Raw genomic sequence first — 19,328 nt, 5'->3', positions numbered from 1 at the left:
CGACTCTTAAAAGCCGAATCGGTATGGATCAAAGGGGAGCGTCGGATTAGAACGAGATCGAACGGCGCATGGCCATCGTCGTCTCCGGCGAGATTGGGTCACTGGCACGGCGGCGGTAGGGGGTCGGAGAGCTCACCGTGGCTCCAGCTAGGGTGGGCAGTATGCGTGATGACGTTGTGGACGACGGCGAGGCAGCCTGTAGCAGTGGCATCGCTCGAGGAGGCTCCAGTCGACGGCGATTGCACCAGGGCTTCCGCGGTTCCGATCGCTCGATTGAGCTTGCTCCGGAGACGATTGAGGTGGCTAGCGGTGCGAGGAGAAGCAGGAGCGAGAGGTGGTCATGGTGGTGTGATGGGATCGCTCGGGGGAGTGCTCTATTTATAGGCGGAAGGGGGTGCTGCGGGGCAGTGGTGAGGTCGACAAGCGCGCGGCTTCTCCAGCGAGCTAGGAGGCTAGGCGTTGGCGCCGTGGTGTTCACGACGTCACCGCGGTCCTCGGAGCGTCAACGGTGCGGTAAGTGGTGGCGTACGGTGGTCGGGCGGGCGCGTGTACTGCCGCGGCCGTGGCGGGCGGTCGTGTCCTCTCCGGCGACCGTAGGCGCTAGGGGATGACGGCAGCTTGTCCGGCGAGCTCCGCGTGGCGAGACAAGTACCCGGGGCGCGCGGAGGTGGTCGGGGTACGGCGAGGTACGGCGAACGACGCGTGCCCGTGTCGCGCGCGTCCGTGCACGGGTGACGTCGCCATGCCGTTGGCGGCGTACCTGGAGCGTACTGGGCGCGCTCCGTCCGGGTCGTGTCGTCGTCCTTTCGTTCAACGGCGGGTACAGGCGATCTCCGGCGATCATGGGCGACGTGTTTGGCAAGGTGGCGTGGGCTGGAGTGGCAGGGAGAGAGGGGTGGCGCGTCGAGGTGGAACGTGGCCGGCATGGCCATGGCCAGCCATGTTTTGGTCGTGTCCATGGTGTCTCCACGCATGGGCTAGGTAGGGTAGGGTCCAGGGGTCAATGCTAGGTCAAGTGGTGAGCAATAAGTGGCCTGGTTTGATGAAAGTTTGAAAATTGGTGATCTTGCAAATGTTTCAAAGTCTCCTCTTTGCTTGCTTCTAACTTTTGATCCAAGATGAATTTGGTGTGCTGCTCTTTACAAAAGTTGTTCATCTCATTGTGTACTTGGATGACATGCAAATAGTGGGATTGGTTTAGTTTAGAAATCTTGAAATATAGAGGCTCAAAGTGGTGACCAGATTGTAATTGTCAAAAATGACCATTATTCTATGTGAGCATATTTTGATTTTTGGATTTGGTTTAAATGGTGTTTCTTTGATTCCTAGAGTTGTACTAACTCTTTAATATCATATTGCAAATAATGGTGAAGGTTAAATGGGTCTAGGGTCAAAGTTTGCAAAAATGACATATGCCATATGTTAGGGTTTTTAGGGTTTTATTCATATTTGATTTCTTTCTCTTTTTGGTTTATTTGATTGGTGATCTTCACTTGATCACTTTAGGGTTTTAGAGTTCATCACATAAATAATAAAACAAACATCATGGCATATCACTCAAAATGCACAAGTCCAATGCATGCACTATATGCAATTTAAAAGTTTTTGTTGGTTCTGAATTTTGGATCTCTGGAATTCTTCTTCTCTCTTTTATTGAAATTTGGGATGTTACAAAAGCTGAGGCAGAATCCGCCCCGCCAAAGGAGGTCCTCATGACCATAACTGGGCTGGAGCAAGGAACTGATGCAGAAGCGACTGATGACCCACAAGTATAGGGGGTGTATCGTAGTACTTTCGATAAATAAGAGTGTCGAACCCAACGAGGAGCAGAAGGTGTTGACAAGCAGTTTCGATGAAGGATTCACTGTAAATGCTCACAGACAAGTATTCAGGGGGTTTTGATATAGCAGATAAATAAAGTACAAGTAAATAAAATGCGAGAGTAATAGTTGCAGCGAGTGTCCCAATCCTTTTTAGCACAAAGGACAAGCCGGTTTGTTTACTTATAATGACCAAACGTTCTTGAGGACACACGGGAATTTAGTCTAGTGCTTTCGCTTCATATAGCTGATTAATCTTCATTGTTTTGATAAGTGTTGTGTGGGTGAACCTATGCTAATGCATCGCCCTTCCTAGGACTAATACATACTTGTGATTATACCCGTTGCAAGCATCCGCAAATACAAGAAAGTAATTAAGATAAATCTAACCACAGCCTTAAACTTTGAGATCCTGCTATCCCTCCTGCATCGATATACCAACGAGGGTTCAGGTTGCTGTCACTCCGGCAACCCCACAATTAGCAAACGAATACAAGATGCATTCCCCTAGGCCCATAAAGGTGAAGTATCATGTAGTCGACGTTCACATGACACCACTAGAAGAATAACACCACAACTTAAATATCAAACCATTGAATATTACTCAACATAGTTCACTACTAACATTTAGACTTCACCCATGTCCTCAAGAACTAAACGAACTACTCACGAGACATCATATGGAACATGATCAGAGGTGATATGATGATGAATAACAATCTGAACATAAACCTTGGTTCAATGGTTTCACTCAATAGCATCAATAACAAGGAGTAATCAACACCGGGAGAGTTTCCCCTATGAGACAATCAAGATTTAACCCTAGATGTTACAGCTGTGACGAGGTGCAGCGGTGGAGATGGCGGTGTCGATGGTGGAGATGATGGTGATGATGATCCCAATGAAGTCCAGCTCGATGACGATGACGATCGCGTCGATTTCCCCCTCCGGGAGGGAATTTCCCCGGCGGATTTCTGCCCGCCGGAGAGCTCTTTTCTCTCTGGTGTTTTGCGCCCCGCAGAGGCGGCTGTGTCTCCTCACGATTATCCCCAGAACCTTAGGTTTTCGGGTAGATGAAGTACGCGAAAGAGAGGAGGCCGAGAGGGGCTATGGCCCCCCTCCCCACAAGGCGGCGCGGCCAGGGCAGGGCCCACGCCGGCCTATGGGGGGGCCATGGCGGCCCTCTCGGCTCCTCCTTTTGGCTGGCTCATTCTTCTGGAAAAATAAGATCTTCGGTGTAATTTCCGTCAATTGTTGATCTCCAGAATTATTGCATTCTCACGGTGCTTTTTCCAGCAGAATCCTGACTCCGGTGAATGATTCTCCAATAATCATGAAACATGCAAAATAGGTGAAATAACATAAGTATCATCTCTAAATATGAAATATATCAATGAATAACAGTAAATTATGATATAAAATAGTGATGCAAAATGGACGTATCAACTCCCCCCAAGCGAAACTGAACTCAGTAAACAAGACCACATGTTTATGGAGTGAAGAGTCGATAAATAAAATACGGACGAGAAGCATCACATTAATTCACACAAGACATTCTAGTGAACAACTTCCTCATATAGTTCAACTTGAAACAAGTAGAAGGAAATCACAAATAAAGGTGCCTAGGTAATCATAGTTGGTAATGGCAAACTTCGTTCTTGGTCAAAGAACAATTAACAGATTGTACTTATTTGTCGAGCAGCGCTCTTATATTAAAGCTTATACGGCAAAGCTTGCATACTCAATCATAATAATCTCCTCATAATCATTGATAACTTTCAAAGCTATATTCATTCAGATAAAACTTGTACTAAACAAGGAAGAATAAAAGGCACGATTAAATAGATCACAATATAAATGGTTGGATCACAACAACTCAATTGCTTGCTTAAGATGGAGGGAAATAGGTTTACTGACTCAACATGAAAGTAAAAGATAGGCCCTTCGCAGAGGGAAGCAGGGATTAAATCATGTGCTAGAGCTTTTTAAGTTTTGAAATCATATAGAGAGCATAAAAGTAAAGTTTGAGAGGTGTTTGCTGTTGTCAACGAATGGTAGTGGGTAATCTAACCCCCTTGCCAAACAGACCCTCAAAGAGCGGCTCCCATGAGGGACGTTATCTCTACCAGCAAGGTAGATCATCCCTCTTATCTTTTGTTTACACATGTACTTTAGTTTTATTTATTAGATGACACTCCTCCCAACCTTTTGCTTACACAAGCCATGGCTAACCGAATCCTCGGGTGCCTTCCAACATTCTCATACCATGAAGGAGTGTCTATTTGCAAAATTAAGTTGCTTACTGATAGATCAGGGCAAAACATGTGAAGAGAATTATTAATGCAAGTTAATTAATTGGGGCTGGGAACCCCGTTGCCAGCTCTTTTTGCAAAATTATTGGATAAGTGAATGAAGCCACTAGTCCATTAGTGAAAGTCTGCCCAACAAGATTGAAAGATAAAACACCACATACTTCCTCATGAGCTATAAAACATTGACACAAATAAGAGATAATAACTTTTGAATTGTTTAAAGGTAGCACATGAAGTATTTACTTGGAATGGCGCAAAATACCACATAGTAGGTAGTTATGGTGGACACTGATGGCATAGGTTTGGTTTAAAGGTTTGGATGTACGAGAAGCATTCCCTCTCAGTACAGGTCTTTGGCTAGCAAGGTTGATTAGCAAGCATAAGAGTTGAGGGAAACAAACAAATATACATGTGATAGAAACAATCATGCATCTTACTTGTAAGCACAAACAATTTTAACTTCAGAATACTAAGCTCATAGTTAATCAAGAAAGAAAGATAATGAACTAACATATCTACATGTATTTCCTCTTTTCTCCTTAAACTCAAAGTGTTGTTGCTATTGACCAATGCTAAGTTTGCCAAAACCAAATAGATTTACTTGATTCTCCCAAAGTGATACCAATACTAACAACAAGATCAATCATATAATAGAGATTGCAAACTAAAATAAGGTGTGCAAAAAGTAAATGATAAAACTGTTGGAGATATGCCCAAGAGGCAATAATAAAATGGTTATTATAATATATCTTTGTGTTTATGATAATGTTTGCATACCATGCTAGAATTGTATTAACCGAAACATTGATACATGTGTGTTATGTAAACAACAAGGAGTCCCTAGTAAGCCTCTTGTATAACTAGCTTGTTGATTAATGGATGATCATGGTTTCGTGATCATGAACATTGGATGTTATTAATAACAAGGTTATGTCATTGGGTGAATGACATAATGGACACACACCCATATGAGCGTAGCATAAGATCAAGTCATTAAGTTCAATTTGCTATAAGCTTTCGATACATAGTTGCCTAAGTCCTTCGACCATGAGATCATGTAAATCACTTACACTGGAAGGGTACTGTGGTGACCCGACATACCACTGCATGGTGTAGTATGCAGGTATGATATAACACCAATGAAACACCGTTCCACTAGTATTATATCGCTCAGAGTGGTACAACAGAAACATATGCGGGTCCAAGGCATGTCTATAGAATTACACACAGACTCTGTTACATAAGATCATCACAGCCTCCTACTTTACAATGAGGTAAAACTGCAAATAAACTCCCGAAGAACGACTCGTAGTCTAAACCTATCACGCACTCTATTTGTAGAGTATTTATCTAGCTACAGAGGCTATGAATAGATTCTAGCTAAATAGGAGCTAAGTTTAGGAAGCTAGTTCCTTTCTATTGCTAATCTAGGTTTTCTCCTTGTTGGATGTGGTATCGGACTCTTCTGACAGGTCCTGTCCCATGAAGTAGTTGTTGACTCCCCGGCCTTCGAGTTGCATTGTAGATCCTCCTTCGATGCCTCCATACCTAAGCAGGGGATTTAAGAGTGGGATGAGTACGAGCGTACTCAACAAGTTCATTATAGGAAAGAGGTGTTTAATGCACTAGCTACGGTATTAGACCAGAAAGTCTAATACCAATGCAGAGTTTTCATAATCATTTCTTCAAAAGGTTGCTTTTATTCAGAAGAACTATGTCCGTCAGCCTTCACCGGTTTACTAGAACTTCATGGAGTTCCTTTCCGGCAGCGTTCGCAGTTCCAAAATCCGGAACAGGGAGTGACTGGTCACGATTCATTACACTCTGCAGAGGTGTGTTGCTTTACTCATAAGAGATCTTAACCTTGGTGCCAACCGAGCAATTGTTCCCGTCCACACTTCCTTTGGTGTGAGGCCCGGTATAAGGTCATAGCCAATTATATTCCTCCGCTACCTCGCACACCCACCCGTTGTTGCATACCCCGACCCTGGGTCCTCGCCGGTCCTCTTATACCAATTAAGGATGGACCCCGACCACGACGACAGTTTGGGACTAGTTAACCAAACTCCTTCGCCGGTAGCTGCAACCCATCATAGACCGCATTAGCGTGGGGAATTAGAATGGGATCCCCACCCCACCGTTTGCCCAACCTGGGTCAAGTGTCTACGGTAAGCGCATCCGTTGATGTACGAGAGGTGGAAATACAATTGACTATTCCGTCCCACTCCAGATCTTATGGTTAACACGAGTTTTACGGCACAAGAATCACTCGGACGACATTTGTTGTTTAATCCTAGATGGATATAAACCCTTGCAATGGAACCTCCACCATATCAACACATACCATGGTTCCATTGCCCACCACATAGTCATATTCATAGTTATGAAAATAGTACTTTTGATTTTCATGCAAGAGTGATAAGTATAGTACTTTGCAAGTAATTTGGTAAAAATACTCAAATGACATGAGCAAGCGATGAACTTGCCTTTCTTGACTGCAAGATTATGCAGACAAGGTCTTCGTTACGCAATAACTCCAAATTCTGTAATAGCATCATCGTCCGGTAAGGACGATGTTTAAAAGATTGGCAAGGATGCAATAATGCATAAGCATGAGATGCAATCGCTCTAAGCGTGACCTAACCCCGATGATTTATGATTAGTGAGTTGTAATAATTGGTTTAGGGTGTGTTGCACTTTTAGAGTAATTCCGCAAACAAGGTTCTTATTAGTGTTTGGTTATCTTAGTATCATAAACCAATTGTATAATAAAGCATAGTAATCAATTTAACACACAAGGAATGGTAGTTGGTATAATATTAACATGTAAGAATAATTATTGGTTTCAGTTCTATAGGAGATGGTTGATGATTACTTATCATATATACTTCAAAAGAATAAATTTTGAGGAACATGTTACTTAATGAATAAGAATTATTTCAACAAGGGCTTAGGGCTTCTAGGGTTCACTATGCCTTTGCAATGGTCTTATTAAATAGGTAGTAGTTGATTCCTAAACAAGATGTGTCAGATGCACCTAGTATTTAGAAGGTTAAGTTGGATATGAGCATGTATAGTAAAGTACTGAACATGGTTGCTATTAGGATTAATTATCATGGTCGCTAAATAATGGTGTTTAAGGTTGATGGCTTTGAGAATAGCAACTAGGGTTTACAAATATTCTTAATTGATCTCTAAGTAGGTACTGGATGGAATATATAAACAAGAAAAGGAATACTAATCTAGCATTTGCATTTACCTATGTAATATGGATTATTGACAGAGAATGAATTCTAGACATATGTCTCTCTCCTGCGATTTAGGAGCGCCTCCAGCTATGTTTCTTCAAAGTATACGCTCATGTGTTATTTCTCTCACTCTGTGTTCTTGCTTCTTTCTATCCAGGGTCTAGTGAAGTTGTGATGTGTGTAAAATGCGCAGCAGTAGTAGCTATTTATAGGAGACTACACCGTCTATCTCTCTACTATATATATATACTAATAAAAGCCCCAGAGGGGCTGATCCGGACACTCTGGGACGTACGATCACTTCATCCAACGCACCACATCGTCTCAATGTTTGATGGAGCGGAACACCCATTCCCACGCACAAAACGCACAGACTCTATTTTCCAATCGGTACAACCCACGAACGCCATGTCTAATAAAAAATAACCACTCACGCCAACCGTCCCCATCGCAAGCACGCAGCGCTCCCGCTCGCCGCAGCTCTCCCGCTCGCCGGCGACCACGATCGCCGCTCGCCAGCACTCCTGCTCGCCGCCGCAGCGCTCCCGCTCGCCCCCGCAGCGCTCCCGCTCAGCAGCAACCACGATCGCCGCCGAAGCGCTCCCCCTCTCCAGCCTCCACGATCGCCGCCGAAGCAATCCAGCGTGACAGCATTTCCGCTCGCCAATCGCCGCCGGAGACACTCCAACACGCCGATCGCCGTCGGAACAACATTCTGCCGCACACACCTGCAATTTTTTTAGGTCAGATAACTTGAAATCTCCCTCAATGCATGTATCTACAACTTCATTCTTTCACAATAAATTTCCTAGCTTTGTATACCTGTTAAGCATTCCACGATCGCCGCCGAAGCAATCCAGCGTGACAGCATTTCCGCTCGCCAATCGCCGCCGGAGACACTCCAACACGCCGATCGCCGTCGGAACAACATTCTGCCGCACACACCTGCAATTTTTTTAGGTCAGATAACTTGAAATCTCCCTCAATGCATGTATCTACAACTTCATTCTTTCACAATAAATTTCCTAGCTTTGTATACCTGTTAAGCATGAATGCCATCTACAACCAGGAGAATCGGTTTTCACAACTGAATGCTCTCTTAACACTGCAGGCAAAATAATCAGAACGAGTTAAAACTGGTATATATAATCGGTTTTCAGAACTAAGTGCTCTCGGTCAATATTGTCGTACTAACAATTCAGATTCAGGAACCACCTTCAGTACATTTGTGGAGAAGCATTAACACTATTTGAATAAGAATTACTATGTCAAAATAACTCCAAACACATCTAGGCCATAAGCTTAGGATGAGGATGCAAAATAGCCAAACACAGCTCAAATACTTTGCTACCAAACGCAGCCTTACTGATTCGTTCATCCTGTGTGATGAAAAGGTATCATAGTTCAGAAAAATGCAGAATTCACATTCGTATTTTAACGAACTGGGAATATCACAAGTTTTAGCATGCATTTTTCACAATGTATATTTCATAGTGATTTGTCCTATCCCTGCTACAATTTCATGCAAATATCATGAAACCATTGTGTAATTTTTTTAACACAAACCAGGACTGCACGAACTGATTACCTCAGATCAGATATTACCGGCTCAAACCAGAAAGGCCACATGGAATCTTTCTTATTTTCTACACTGCAATGTATGGGAAAGACAAATTGTGTCAGGTTCCAATATAAGTAAAAGGTAAAAAGATACTTCTGAGCATATCATGCCCTCCATGTTACAAAAAGGAAGCCTCAAACTTACTTCTTAAATGAAATGATACATGATAAAAAAATAAATACAAAAGAGTCATTCCTTTTTAGATGAAAACTTAACGTTGTATTAGATCCAAAGCCTTTTTAGATGAAAATTGGACAGCATGGTACATAACTGTGTACCACGCCCAAAGCCATTCATCTAAGCTGTAGTTAAAAAATGTGGGAGTGCAAATAAAGGCAGGCAGATAGCATAGGGAGGTGCACGGTTAGCATGCAAACATTACCAGAAACTATGAACCACATGACCATAAAGGGAAGAAGGAGAGCAGGGCTTCTTCTGGAGGTCCATGGCCTTGTCGAGGCTAGGCTCGCGGTGATAAAGCTTTTTTTTCGGTCGGCGTCCATGACCAGCAGAGAACAACGACATAGCCCCTGAGTTGTGTCAAGGGTGGAATTCCGCGAATGGAAGATAAATGCTCAGCCAATCTTATACTCATCATGTATGTCTGACAGTCTGTGCAGGCACCACAGGTCCAAGCATTCAGAAGCCCAGGATAAAGAGGTAGAAACGTGGACTCCAAATTCTGCATTGAAAAGACAGAAATACGATTAGCCATTTTAAACAACCTAGACTTTGCGGCTAAGGAATCAAACTGATAATAATTAAGTGCTGTCAAAGACTGTGTACCAACAATTCTCATTGCAGATCAACAGTTCACCACAATACTCTGGAAAGTCAATTCGGAGCCATGATTCGGTCTGGAAACTACACGCCAGAAACTAATCACACGAAACTATATTACAGAAGAAAAATGGTCAGCTGATAGATTCATACTTTGTTTATCCTAATGCTTTGCTACAATTGCAGGATAGTGCAATCAGATATCCACTAGCAAACGTGCCCGTGCGTTGCACCGGGGGCAGGAAAAATCTGCGTCAAGAAGGTGCACTTTGGATTTCTTCAAAAATCCTACCGCCAAACGTCATTTTCTTTCATATGGGATGAATTATTCTTGACAGGAATGCAGCTACGGTCAAGAAGGGTTAATTTCTTTACCGCCGATAATGAAATGGCTTATTTAGTGTGCTAAATTAATATTGTTTATAGAATACTATTTTAGTACTCTATTCAAAATATGTTGTAACAAGTGAGTGGGAGGCTAACAAAAATAACAAAGATGCAAAAAAAAAACTAATTAATCCCATCCTCGACACGTCGTTCCAGCCATTAAACTCGTTGCATCTCTTTGTGGATCCGGAGAGGTGGGTCATAGATGGTTTCTCCCGAAATTCTATTTAGTTACAACCAAGCTACGCCCACAAACTTATTCGATCCATGAATATGTATACATCTAGCACTTGTTAAGTAAGGTTCTTATAATTTGATCAGCTTCATAGAAAATCGTAGCGGCATGTATGATAGTATATTAGTATCAATATGTTGCTTTTGAAATATAGATTTCATGATATACTACCTCCTACCGATACAGTATCTTATATGTTTTTACTATTGTCAATAGAATTACTCTCTCTACCTCGGTTCACGCTCGCGTATCTCCAGATCATTATTTTAATCAATATATAATATAAATTAGTCAACGCAAACATCATAAGAAGTAGAATATCGAAACTTTCTATCGATATATATTTTATAATATGTACCTTATATTATGTTGGTCAAATGACCTAGAATACGGGGAGGCTCTTCAGAAGAAGGGAGTATAATGCGTCCGCTTCAGGGATCCCATTTAATTAGGTTGACACCTTAGAGCAATTCCAATAGTATAGTCAACTGCTGGCTATAACAAGTTGTCATATCATTTGTAGTCATTATATAGCAAACATGTACAATAGTTGGCTATAAGAATGTAGTACTTTACTAACATATGGTCCACCTTTCACTCTCACAAAGTGCCTAGGAGCACGTGCAAGAGCTGGCTATTGCATAGTAGCCCACCTCCCTTCTCTCTCCTCTTCTCACTCCTCCAACTCATCTAAAATATATTATTTAATATCTTATAGTCAGCTGACTGGACTCTATTGTACTTGCTCTTATACTCCCGTTTTGAGATGCGGTCATCACAGCACATGGGGTTTTATATGTCCTGGCCAAAATCATTAAATTTTCAGACCAATCGACGGAACTGCGAGATGAGACTATTTAACTACAATCTACACGCAGTCAAAATTCATTGGAAGAAGAAACGGAGAGGAGAAGAGAGAAATGCTCAAACCGTAATTGCCATCGATTAGAACGATACAGAGCCCCGGGCAATTATCTCCGGCCGGCCAACTTCTTTTCAATCTCGAGGCTGCTGTTGTATTGCATTTGAAGTCTGAATTGCACAGTATACTGTACCAAGTACCAACGCACTTCAGGTCCTATCCAGGACAAGGCCACGCATCACCCGTCAGCTGCCGGCGCGCGCCTCCCAGCTGAAGGCGATGCGGCCGTAAGATGACCGTGCGCGCCTGCTGGCCAAGTCGTCATCCATCGTCCAGCGCCTGTGTGGCTGCCGAGCCTGGCCAAGCGGCCGACTATGGCACCTCAATTCAGTCAACGCCCATCAGGCCGGCGCTGGTACCAGCGGCGTTTTGGCTGCGGAAAGGGCATACTGCGCGCTGCTTGTCCGAGAAGTAGATCAGTGAGGTACCCAATCCCCTGCATCATGAGAAATTAGGGAGGGCGGAGGATGGGGGAGAGGAAAGTTTGCTCGCGGCCGAGCTCATCCTCTAGATCCGCGAATTCCGTGCGCCAATTAAGTGCTGCTCATCTTCGGTGAATTCAACGTGGCAAGCCTGCTCATCCTTCAGATCGGCGGATTCCGCGTCTCAGAGGCCGTCTCAGGCCGGATCGACAAATTCCGCTTCTGGGAGGCTGTCGGTGCTGATTTATTTTCCGCACAGGACACAGAGGAGTCCCGATGCGCGCCGTGACCTCACCTGCCGACGCGCGCTTGCGCCTGGAGTCCTGGACCGACATAATAAACCATATAAATTGAACCGGTACGGTGGTATTGGTGCGTAATATGCGATTTGGTGGGAGGGCAAAACGGTCCAAAAAAAATCGTTGACGAAACTTTTTAGCAGAAACAGTACGGACGAAACCACGGAAACGTTAGCTCCTTTATTATTAAGGTATAGATTTGTCATCATCCAACCTGGCTCCATTTCAGGATATAACCAACAAGCAAACCCAGAGAGGTAAAAAATATTACAACGGTGAGGACAAAATTAGGGTGGTATACTAAAGTCTGCTCTATATGCAGATCCTAAAGAGGTCAAGAGGCGGAGGGACAGAGAAAGGTATGCACAAAATAAAGACGAGATCTTAAAGCGCCGACGGGAATTACGGGAACTCAAAAAAGAGTCAACGACCACCGTCAATGACGAAAACATGTTCTGTCCTACGCAGGCCATTACACAATCTGGAGTCACCCAGATACAAACTGAAGGTCATGTGTCCTATACTTGCAACATATAGAACACAGGTTTTAGATGTAAAAAATACTGATTGTATAGTTCCAACGTATTGATAGGTATGGCTCCAGTTCAACGTGATGCATCTCAAATATCTGTGCCACACACTTCACAGCAACATGAGGTCTTTTCTTTGGTGTGTGATGACGATGAGTCCGAGTGGCTGCATAGAAATGATGCATACCACATGCAGGTGACTGCAAGAGGAAATGCCCACACAACAGGATCAGCCACCCAATTATCGGGTAAGCTAAGTCATGACATCATGTCTTCTTTTAATCGCAAACATATAGGTTCCATATTCTCTGCGCTCATGTTTCAGGTGTTCATGTTTTATTCTAGGTTGCAGTAATGTTCACTCGATCAACCCGGGAGCATCTGGGTCATGATCTGGTATGTCTGCACCGGTTAACATTCTTACAAACAAATGTAACTACCAGAGTTGTGAAGGTAAAAAGCAGCAGACTGGTCAAGGGTGGTATGCTAGATTATCTGATGATAAAAAGGCGGAGCACTTACAGAGGCTGCGCATAGCACGACAGGAAAAAAAAGAAGCAACAAGGAAAGATGCCGACATGTCTCAAAGGTCAGCTGCTTATTTTCCGAGTTCACCAGCTATCCCACTCAGCAACGTCCCCAACAGACTAACAAATGGTAAATGAACCTCATGCGACATCACTCCTTGTACATGTCAAATATGGCTTCATTGTTTTACTTCGGGCTCACACTTTCTACTTGATTAGGTGCTTCAGATACTGGAAATACATATGTCAGCATGACCAGGAATTTTCAAACGCCATGCAGAGATTCAACTACGAAACACGTATCCACATCCGCAAAATTTAATGGACAACAGAGCTTCCTAGAGAAAAATGCATCTACTGATAAGAAACGTCAACATGGTAGGGAAATGTACTCGCGAATGTCAGATGAACAGAAGCATGAGCGTTTGCGCAAGAACCGTGAGTACAAGAAATGCAGACACGGAAGCGGAACAAATTTTACCCAACAAACCACACCGGCCATGGAAGCACAATCATCCAAACATTACCAAACAGGTATTGTGATCCTATTGTACTAATAATTTTCACCATCTTATGTTATTCTATCAGATAATTCTCACCATCTTTAATTGTACACAGCATTTCTCCAAGATTTTGATCCTACTGGGATCTTTGAGCCAACTGAAGAAGGTGTTGTATTCGAGGGTAAAGTACAAACCTTCAATTTAATTACATATGTTACAAGCACATACCAGCTTAAGCTGATCTAAAATGTTTCACACAGATAACTTGGATACCTTCCAAGAGGAAGAAGCAATACATAACAATGACGAGGGGTGCAGGATTTTTAGTGCTACAGGTCCGTGGATCGTTTTTTACACTCGCTTCTCACATGGTTGGGCAGGATATAAATTAAAAGTACCCCTTTAAGAAAACTCGCTAAACAATACAATTTGAAATAAAATTATTTTATTATAGATTATAATACGTGTGTGGCACGTGCACCTTTACTATGTTACAAATAACCATCTATGATATACAGATACCCTACAACCACTAGACCATGTAAATCACAAACCACGAATTGGAGCATAAATAATGAGAAGCTTTAGTACCAGAGAAGAAAATAAACATAACATGTACCTTCTGGATACTGGAATGCATGTGATCTCCTTCCAGGTAGAAGACATGATCCCGTATTCCTGGTGGTAAGGAGCCCTCCTCCATATGTGTGGGAAGCTGACTGACTGATAAGATAACCACAGCCTCCTCCTTTCGAAGGAAATAGCAAGCTCTCATGTTTCTAATGCAGATCTTGCAACTATTCAAGATGAACATCACCTTCCTCTGATCTTTCGGGAGCATCATCCTTTTTATGGCAAGTATCTGGGCTGGAAGTTGCAGTCTCATGTAAGATGATATAATAATCAGTTGATCAAATCTCGCTTTTCAGGTTGCCTACAAATCTATATCTGCGGCTGATGGAACAACAGACCAATATATCAACTTATGTCGATGAAGTTCAGTTTACATGATCATATAATGCAGCACCATATCTTGTAGCATCTGAAGCTATATCACTAATACTTTCAAATCAAGCAGTGTTTTACTGAACAATTGTGCAGTGTGACATTTATTTAATTCCTAGCTCTTGAACCATCTGCTATTTTTTTTTGGCAAAGTCTACAGCCATAGTCTAGGAGTCTTTGCTGAAACATTATTTTCGCTCAACATGGCAGAATGTTGTTGTCCTCCTTATATTACTATGTGTTGGACAAGGACAATATGTGCAATGCAGCGTACCATTACATGATTTTCTTTTTTAAGTGAAATATCCTTCTAAATAAGTTTAGCTATGATTTTCCACAAAATATACTTTCAGATTTGTTAGTTAATCAAGTGCATTACTTTCATCCATCTCAAATCTCAATAATAGAGTCATGAGTGAAGTCCCAATAGTCAATTTTCATAAACAAAAACTTGCCTCCAAGAATTGAAAAATCACGGCATCAGCTGGGACCAGTTGTTTACAGTGCAGCAGGAAACTAACCTATTTATAATTTGGAAAAGGCATACAAACTGAATAAAATCAACACGGGGAAATCAAACATTTGGGATTTCACGAGCGTGGAGATACGAGGGACTGACGAACCTTGTGGAGACGCGTGAGCGTTGGAGAGACCCGAAGCAGGGAATCCTCGCCCCGTCCCACGGGAGGAGAAGGACGGCGCCGTGCAGCCCTGTAAAGCACGTGCGCTGGCCGCGGCCGCGGATCTGGTGGAGACATCCGTCCGCTTCTAGCTCGGGGTCGTCTGGCCTGCCGCGAGCATGCCGAGCTTGGCGCCTCTTGCTCTCCATAGGATTAGGATCTCCAGTGCCTCCTCGGGATCTTCGGTGACCGGAATCTACGAATATGGCGCATCAGAGAACAAGTGTGTGCCGCCGGCGCGATGAACAGGCAGCAGCAGTCGGGAGGCAGAGGAAGGGCTGGTCGTCGCGGGCTCGCGGCAGTAAGGGACGGCGGGGGAGGGACGGGGGAAGCAGGGGAAGGGGAGGCCCTCGACGCCAGCGGCGGGGTGTCATTGGAGCGGCGACGGATAGAGTGGGATGATGAGGACTGACCGGTGTGTCCGATCCAGGCTATTTTTTTTTCTTTCCCGTAGGGATAGCTACATGTGTCTGATGAGGACTTCGACAGCAGCTATCTCTGCTTCATTTTCTTCTCTGTATATTTTAAGCATCCTTCCTGGTTTTTAATTATATTTTTGATATCTTTTAGATAACTGATTTTAATTAGTTATATTTAAAAATCACCATTTTGTCAAAGACTTCTTATCATTCGAATTCTGTAATGAGGCAAATCATCATGTGCTTTGTGGAGGTTAAACTTTATGAAATACATACCAGGGGATATTTTGTCCAATAATCAAACATTTATTTTTTTCATTATAACGATACTTATTCTATGTCCTATTATTATTGAAAACCCCAACTATCGTTACAATTTGCCAGGTTTATATGGCACATCAACAAAAGTTATTGTTTTAGTTGACCCGGGAATGGGCGACGAGGGGGTGAGAAGCCAATACTTCAAAAATGATGAAAGCAACATCCTCAAATTTCAATTGATACAATGTGTTTGTAGATCATAGGTTTTGCGCACACCCTTACGTCTTTTGGTTACACGACCTATTTAAGTTGATAAAAAGAAACTGGAGAAACAATAAATGTGCTATACATGATATGTGTTATTACACTTTAAGAGACGTGCCTTGCACGTGCACATTTACTAGTTAGGAAAAATATCCCAGGCCGCTCCTCGCTTGACTTTGACGCTAAGAAAGCTAGGTAGAATATCTGAACGCTGGTTCTTGAGGGAAATGCACTTTGGCTCATAGGAGCATATGCTCCCATTATGTGAATCCACATTTCAAAGTATTAAAAAATGCTAAACTAAATTTTTACATGTACATCTAGACATTTTATGTTGGTACACAAGTTTTCAAAAGAAAAAACATTTTTCTGTGGCTCCTGTAAAAAAGACAAATTTTAATGCTGTAACACGACTACGTACAAGACATTTTTTTGTCTTTTTTATACACACCACACAAAATGTTATTTTTTCCACGAAAACTTGTGAACGAACATAGGATGTCACAATGTATAAGAAAAAATTTATGTCAGATTTTTTTTGACATTTCTAAAATTGTTTTTTATTATTTTCTATAATGGGTGCATATGCACGCGTGTGCCAAAATGCCACCTCCGGTTCTTGAGTGTTAAGCAAAGCTAGCTACGTGTCTGGCTGCTGTTAGATCTCTTCTCCCAGAAGTACACGGAGGAGCTGACTCTCATTTGCCTAAGACTAGTCACAATGGGAAGTATCATACACTAGTATCATGCATATGATACTAGTTTATGATACTACACCCACAATGCATAATATCATAAGATGGTATCATATTATCATCATATTTAATGTTTTGTAGAATCTCAATGCAAATGGATGTACATGATGTGTTTTTCATTAAGTTTACTAGTTTTACGTGCTATGATACGGTATCATATTATGATACCACTTGCATATCTCACCTCATTAATTGGTGCGCCACATCAGATTTTTGCCAACATGGCATGCATGATACTACTTATGATACTTCCATTGTGGCTAGTCTAATACATGCAAAAGTCCACGTAGGACATGGTCGACTATGGTTTTGCCGACATGCCGCACTAGCATCTGGCCTAAGCACGTTGCACTCTCTCATAATTTCACTCATATTTACTTCTTGATGAGTCTAGATTTACACGAATCTATTCCTCTCACTCTCCTTGACGATATACATATATAGTACTACTGTGCTCTAATTAAATTAGGGTTTTAAGTTAGGGTTTCACATATTTAATGCAACTTTTAAGAAATAGCTTTCTGATTAAGGGTTAAAGTTCAGGAACAATTATTTTAACACAATTATATTTTTTAACATTTATTATTTTTGGAAAATAATAGTTGAGGTAAATACCATTTAAGGTTTAAATCCTTCTAACAAGGATTTAATAAAATAATGATAAAGCAATTAGTTTTACTTATAGGTTTTATTTATTTTAGAAAGTGTTCTTAATTAGTGATTTTTAATTGAATTTTAGAATACAAGAAAAGGCTTAATTAATCAGTATTAAACAATTAAATTTTTATTAAAAATAAAAATTTCATATTTTCTTTTTATTGGATAGGGTTTACTTTTCTAAGAATTTTGATATCTTATTTATATTTTTCTGAATTATGAATTTTCTAAATTCTTGTAAAGTTTCAGCAATTTATATAATTTGAAATAAAGTTGAAACTACTAAACACACCCGGCTAGATCTACCCGCAGGGACACTGACCAGTGGGCCAGATGTCCATGTCAGATGCCACATAGGCGTGGACTGAGTCAAAATCGCCAACGTGGTCAGGAGCACGGTGGCCGGCGGCAGTCGATCACGGCGCCGTCGATACCGTGTATCCCCGGACGCGCGGCTATACTCGTTGAAATCAGCTCGACGTGGCGAACCAAGTAGTGGCGGCGCCCCCTCCGAATGGTCACCGGAGGATGGCCGGCGGCGGTTTCCGACGAGCAATGGCGACAGCGAGCTACGGTGCGTTCTAGAATGTAATAGGATGCTGTCGAGAAGCGCATGCTCACCCTGATGGTGAAGGGCTTGAAGGAGAGGTCGATGGAGGACGGAGACGACACAGCGGTCGCCATTTCCCTCGCGCTACTGCGGAAGGGAACGGTCGAATTCTCTCTTCTCCGAGCTCCCCTTGACGCGCCAATTTACCAGATGGACGAGGACATCGCGGCGCTCCTCCTAAGCTCATCGGCGGGCTCCGGGATGGTCGGAAACGGTGGGGCGAGATGGTCACCGGCGAGCTAGGGTTTCAGAGTTTTGGTCGATTGAGACGAAGAGAGGGGAAATCGAGGGCTTCCTCCTTTTATAGGACCTCCGGCGTGTGCTGGCGGTCAACAATACCGGCGGCGACCGCGGGACGTGGTGCTGGGCGTCGTGGTGGCGAGCTCCTGGGCGTGCAGAGAAGGAGACGAAGATGAAGACGTCGTCTTCGCTCTTATCCGAGTGAATCGGTAAGTGGGCTGGTCTGGGCCGTGGTGCTGGGCTGTGTATTGGGCTCTTTCGGGATGTGCTGGTGGGCTACACGGCCAGGTAAGGTCCTTTTCTTCTTTATTTTCTTTTGTTTTCTGTTTTGTAGTTTCTTTTTGAATCTGATTTTAATTCTCTTTTATTTTGCAGATATCTGTAATTATGTTAAGTTGACAAATACCACTTAAATAATAATTCTACTTGAGATATTCTATTTTGATTTTTTTAATAAAATGATATTTCCAACATACACAATACTTCAAATAAGTATGTTGATAATTATAATTTCCATTCTCTTTCTTTTAGAATTCCAAATATTTTTATAATACTTATAGTACTTTTTAATAGCAGGTGATATGTTTACTTTACTTCATCTATCAAGAATTGATTAATGAATTATGATTTTGATGCTTAGTTTCCTATTTTGAAATAGAATTTTAAAGGTGTGATTTCATGTGTCCTAACTTTTATAAGTTAAGGAAGTGATCTAGTGGCATGATATTATGTATCTAAATATTTCTAGGAACTTGATCTCTTCTTTGAGAATTTGATCACTTGTATATGATCTAATGGAAACACTTATTTATTAAGATCTTGTAAGGCTTA

At 42.3% G+C, this 19,328-nt stretch overlaps 1 protein-coding gene across 7 annotated transcripts; it reads right to left on the bottom strand.

Annotated features, from left to right (window-relative positions):
* Positions 1-7,980: 7,980 nt before the first annotated feature.
* LOC124704313 lies at positions 7,981-15,602 on the bottom strand. 7 transcript variants are annotated; one of them, XR_007003531.1, is made up of 8 exons: positions 15,235-15,602; positions 14,226-14,473; positions 9,788-9,893; positions 9,384-9,683; positions 8,969-9,031; positions 8,420-8,485; positions 8,203-8,325; positions 7,981-8,108 (listed from the first exon to the last, which is right to left on the bottom strand). XR_007003531.1 is itself a non-coding variant. In XM_047236564.1 (4 exons), coding segments are annotated over exons 1-4 (471 nt in total). In that variant the 5' UTR covers positions 15,370-15,602; the 3' UTR covers positions 9,595-9,682. The 7 variants fall into 7 exon arrangements, 3 of the variants coding, with proteins under 3 accessions (XP_047092520.1, XP_047092521.1, XP_047092519.1); XR_007003532.1 differs by lacking the exon at positions 9,788-9,893; XR_007003533.1 differs by lacking the exons at positions 9,788-9,893; positions 14,226-14,473; positions 15,235-15,602 and adding an exon at positions 10,762-10,867.
* Positions 15,603-19,328: the final 3,726 nt, after the last annotated feature.

This window comes from Lolium rigidum, chromosome 3, assembly GCF_022539505.1.
Source record: "Lolium rigidum isolate FL_2022 chromosome 3, APGP_CSIRO_Lrig_0.1, whole genome shotgun sequence".
Classification (NCBI taxonomy): domain Eukaryota; kingdom Viridiplantae; phylum Streptophyta; class Magnoliopsida; order Poales; family Poaceae; genus Lolium; species Lolium rigidum.
The sequence above is the reverse complement of the archived record's forward strand: the minus strand, read 5'-3'. Positions and strand labels throughout refer to the sequence as shown.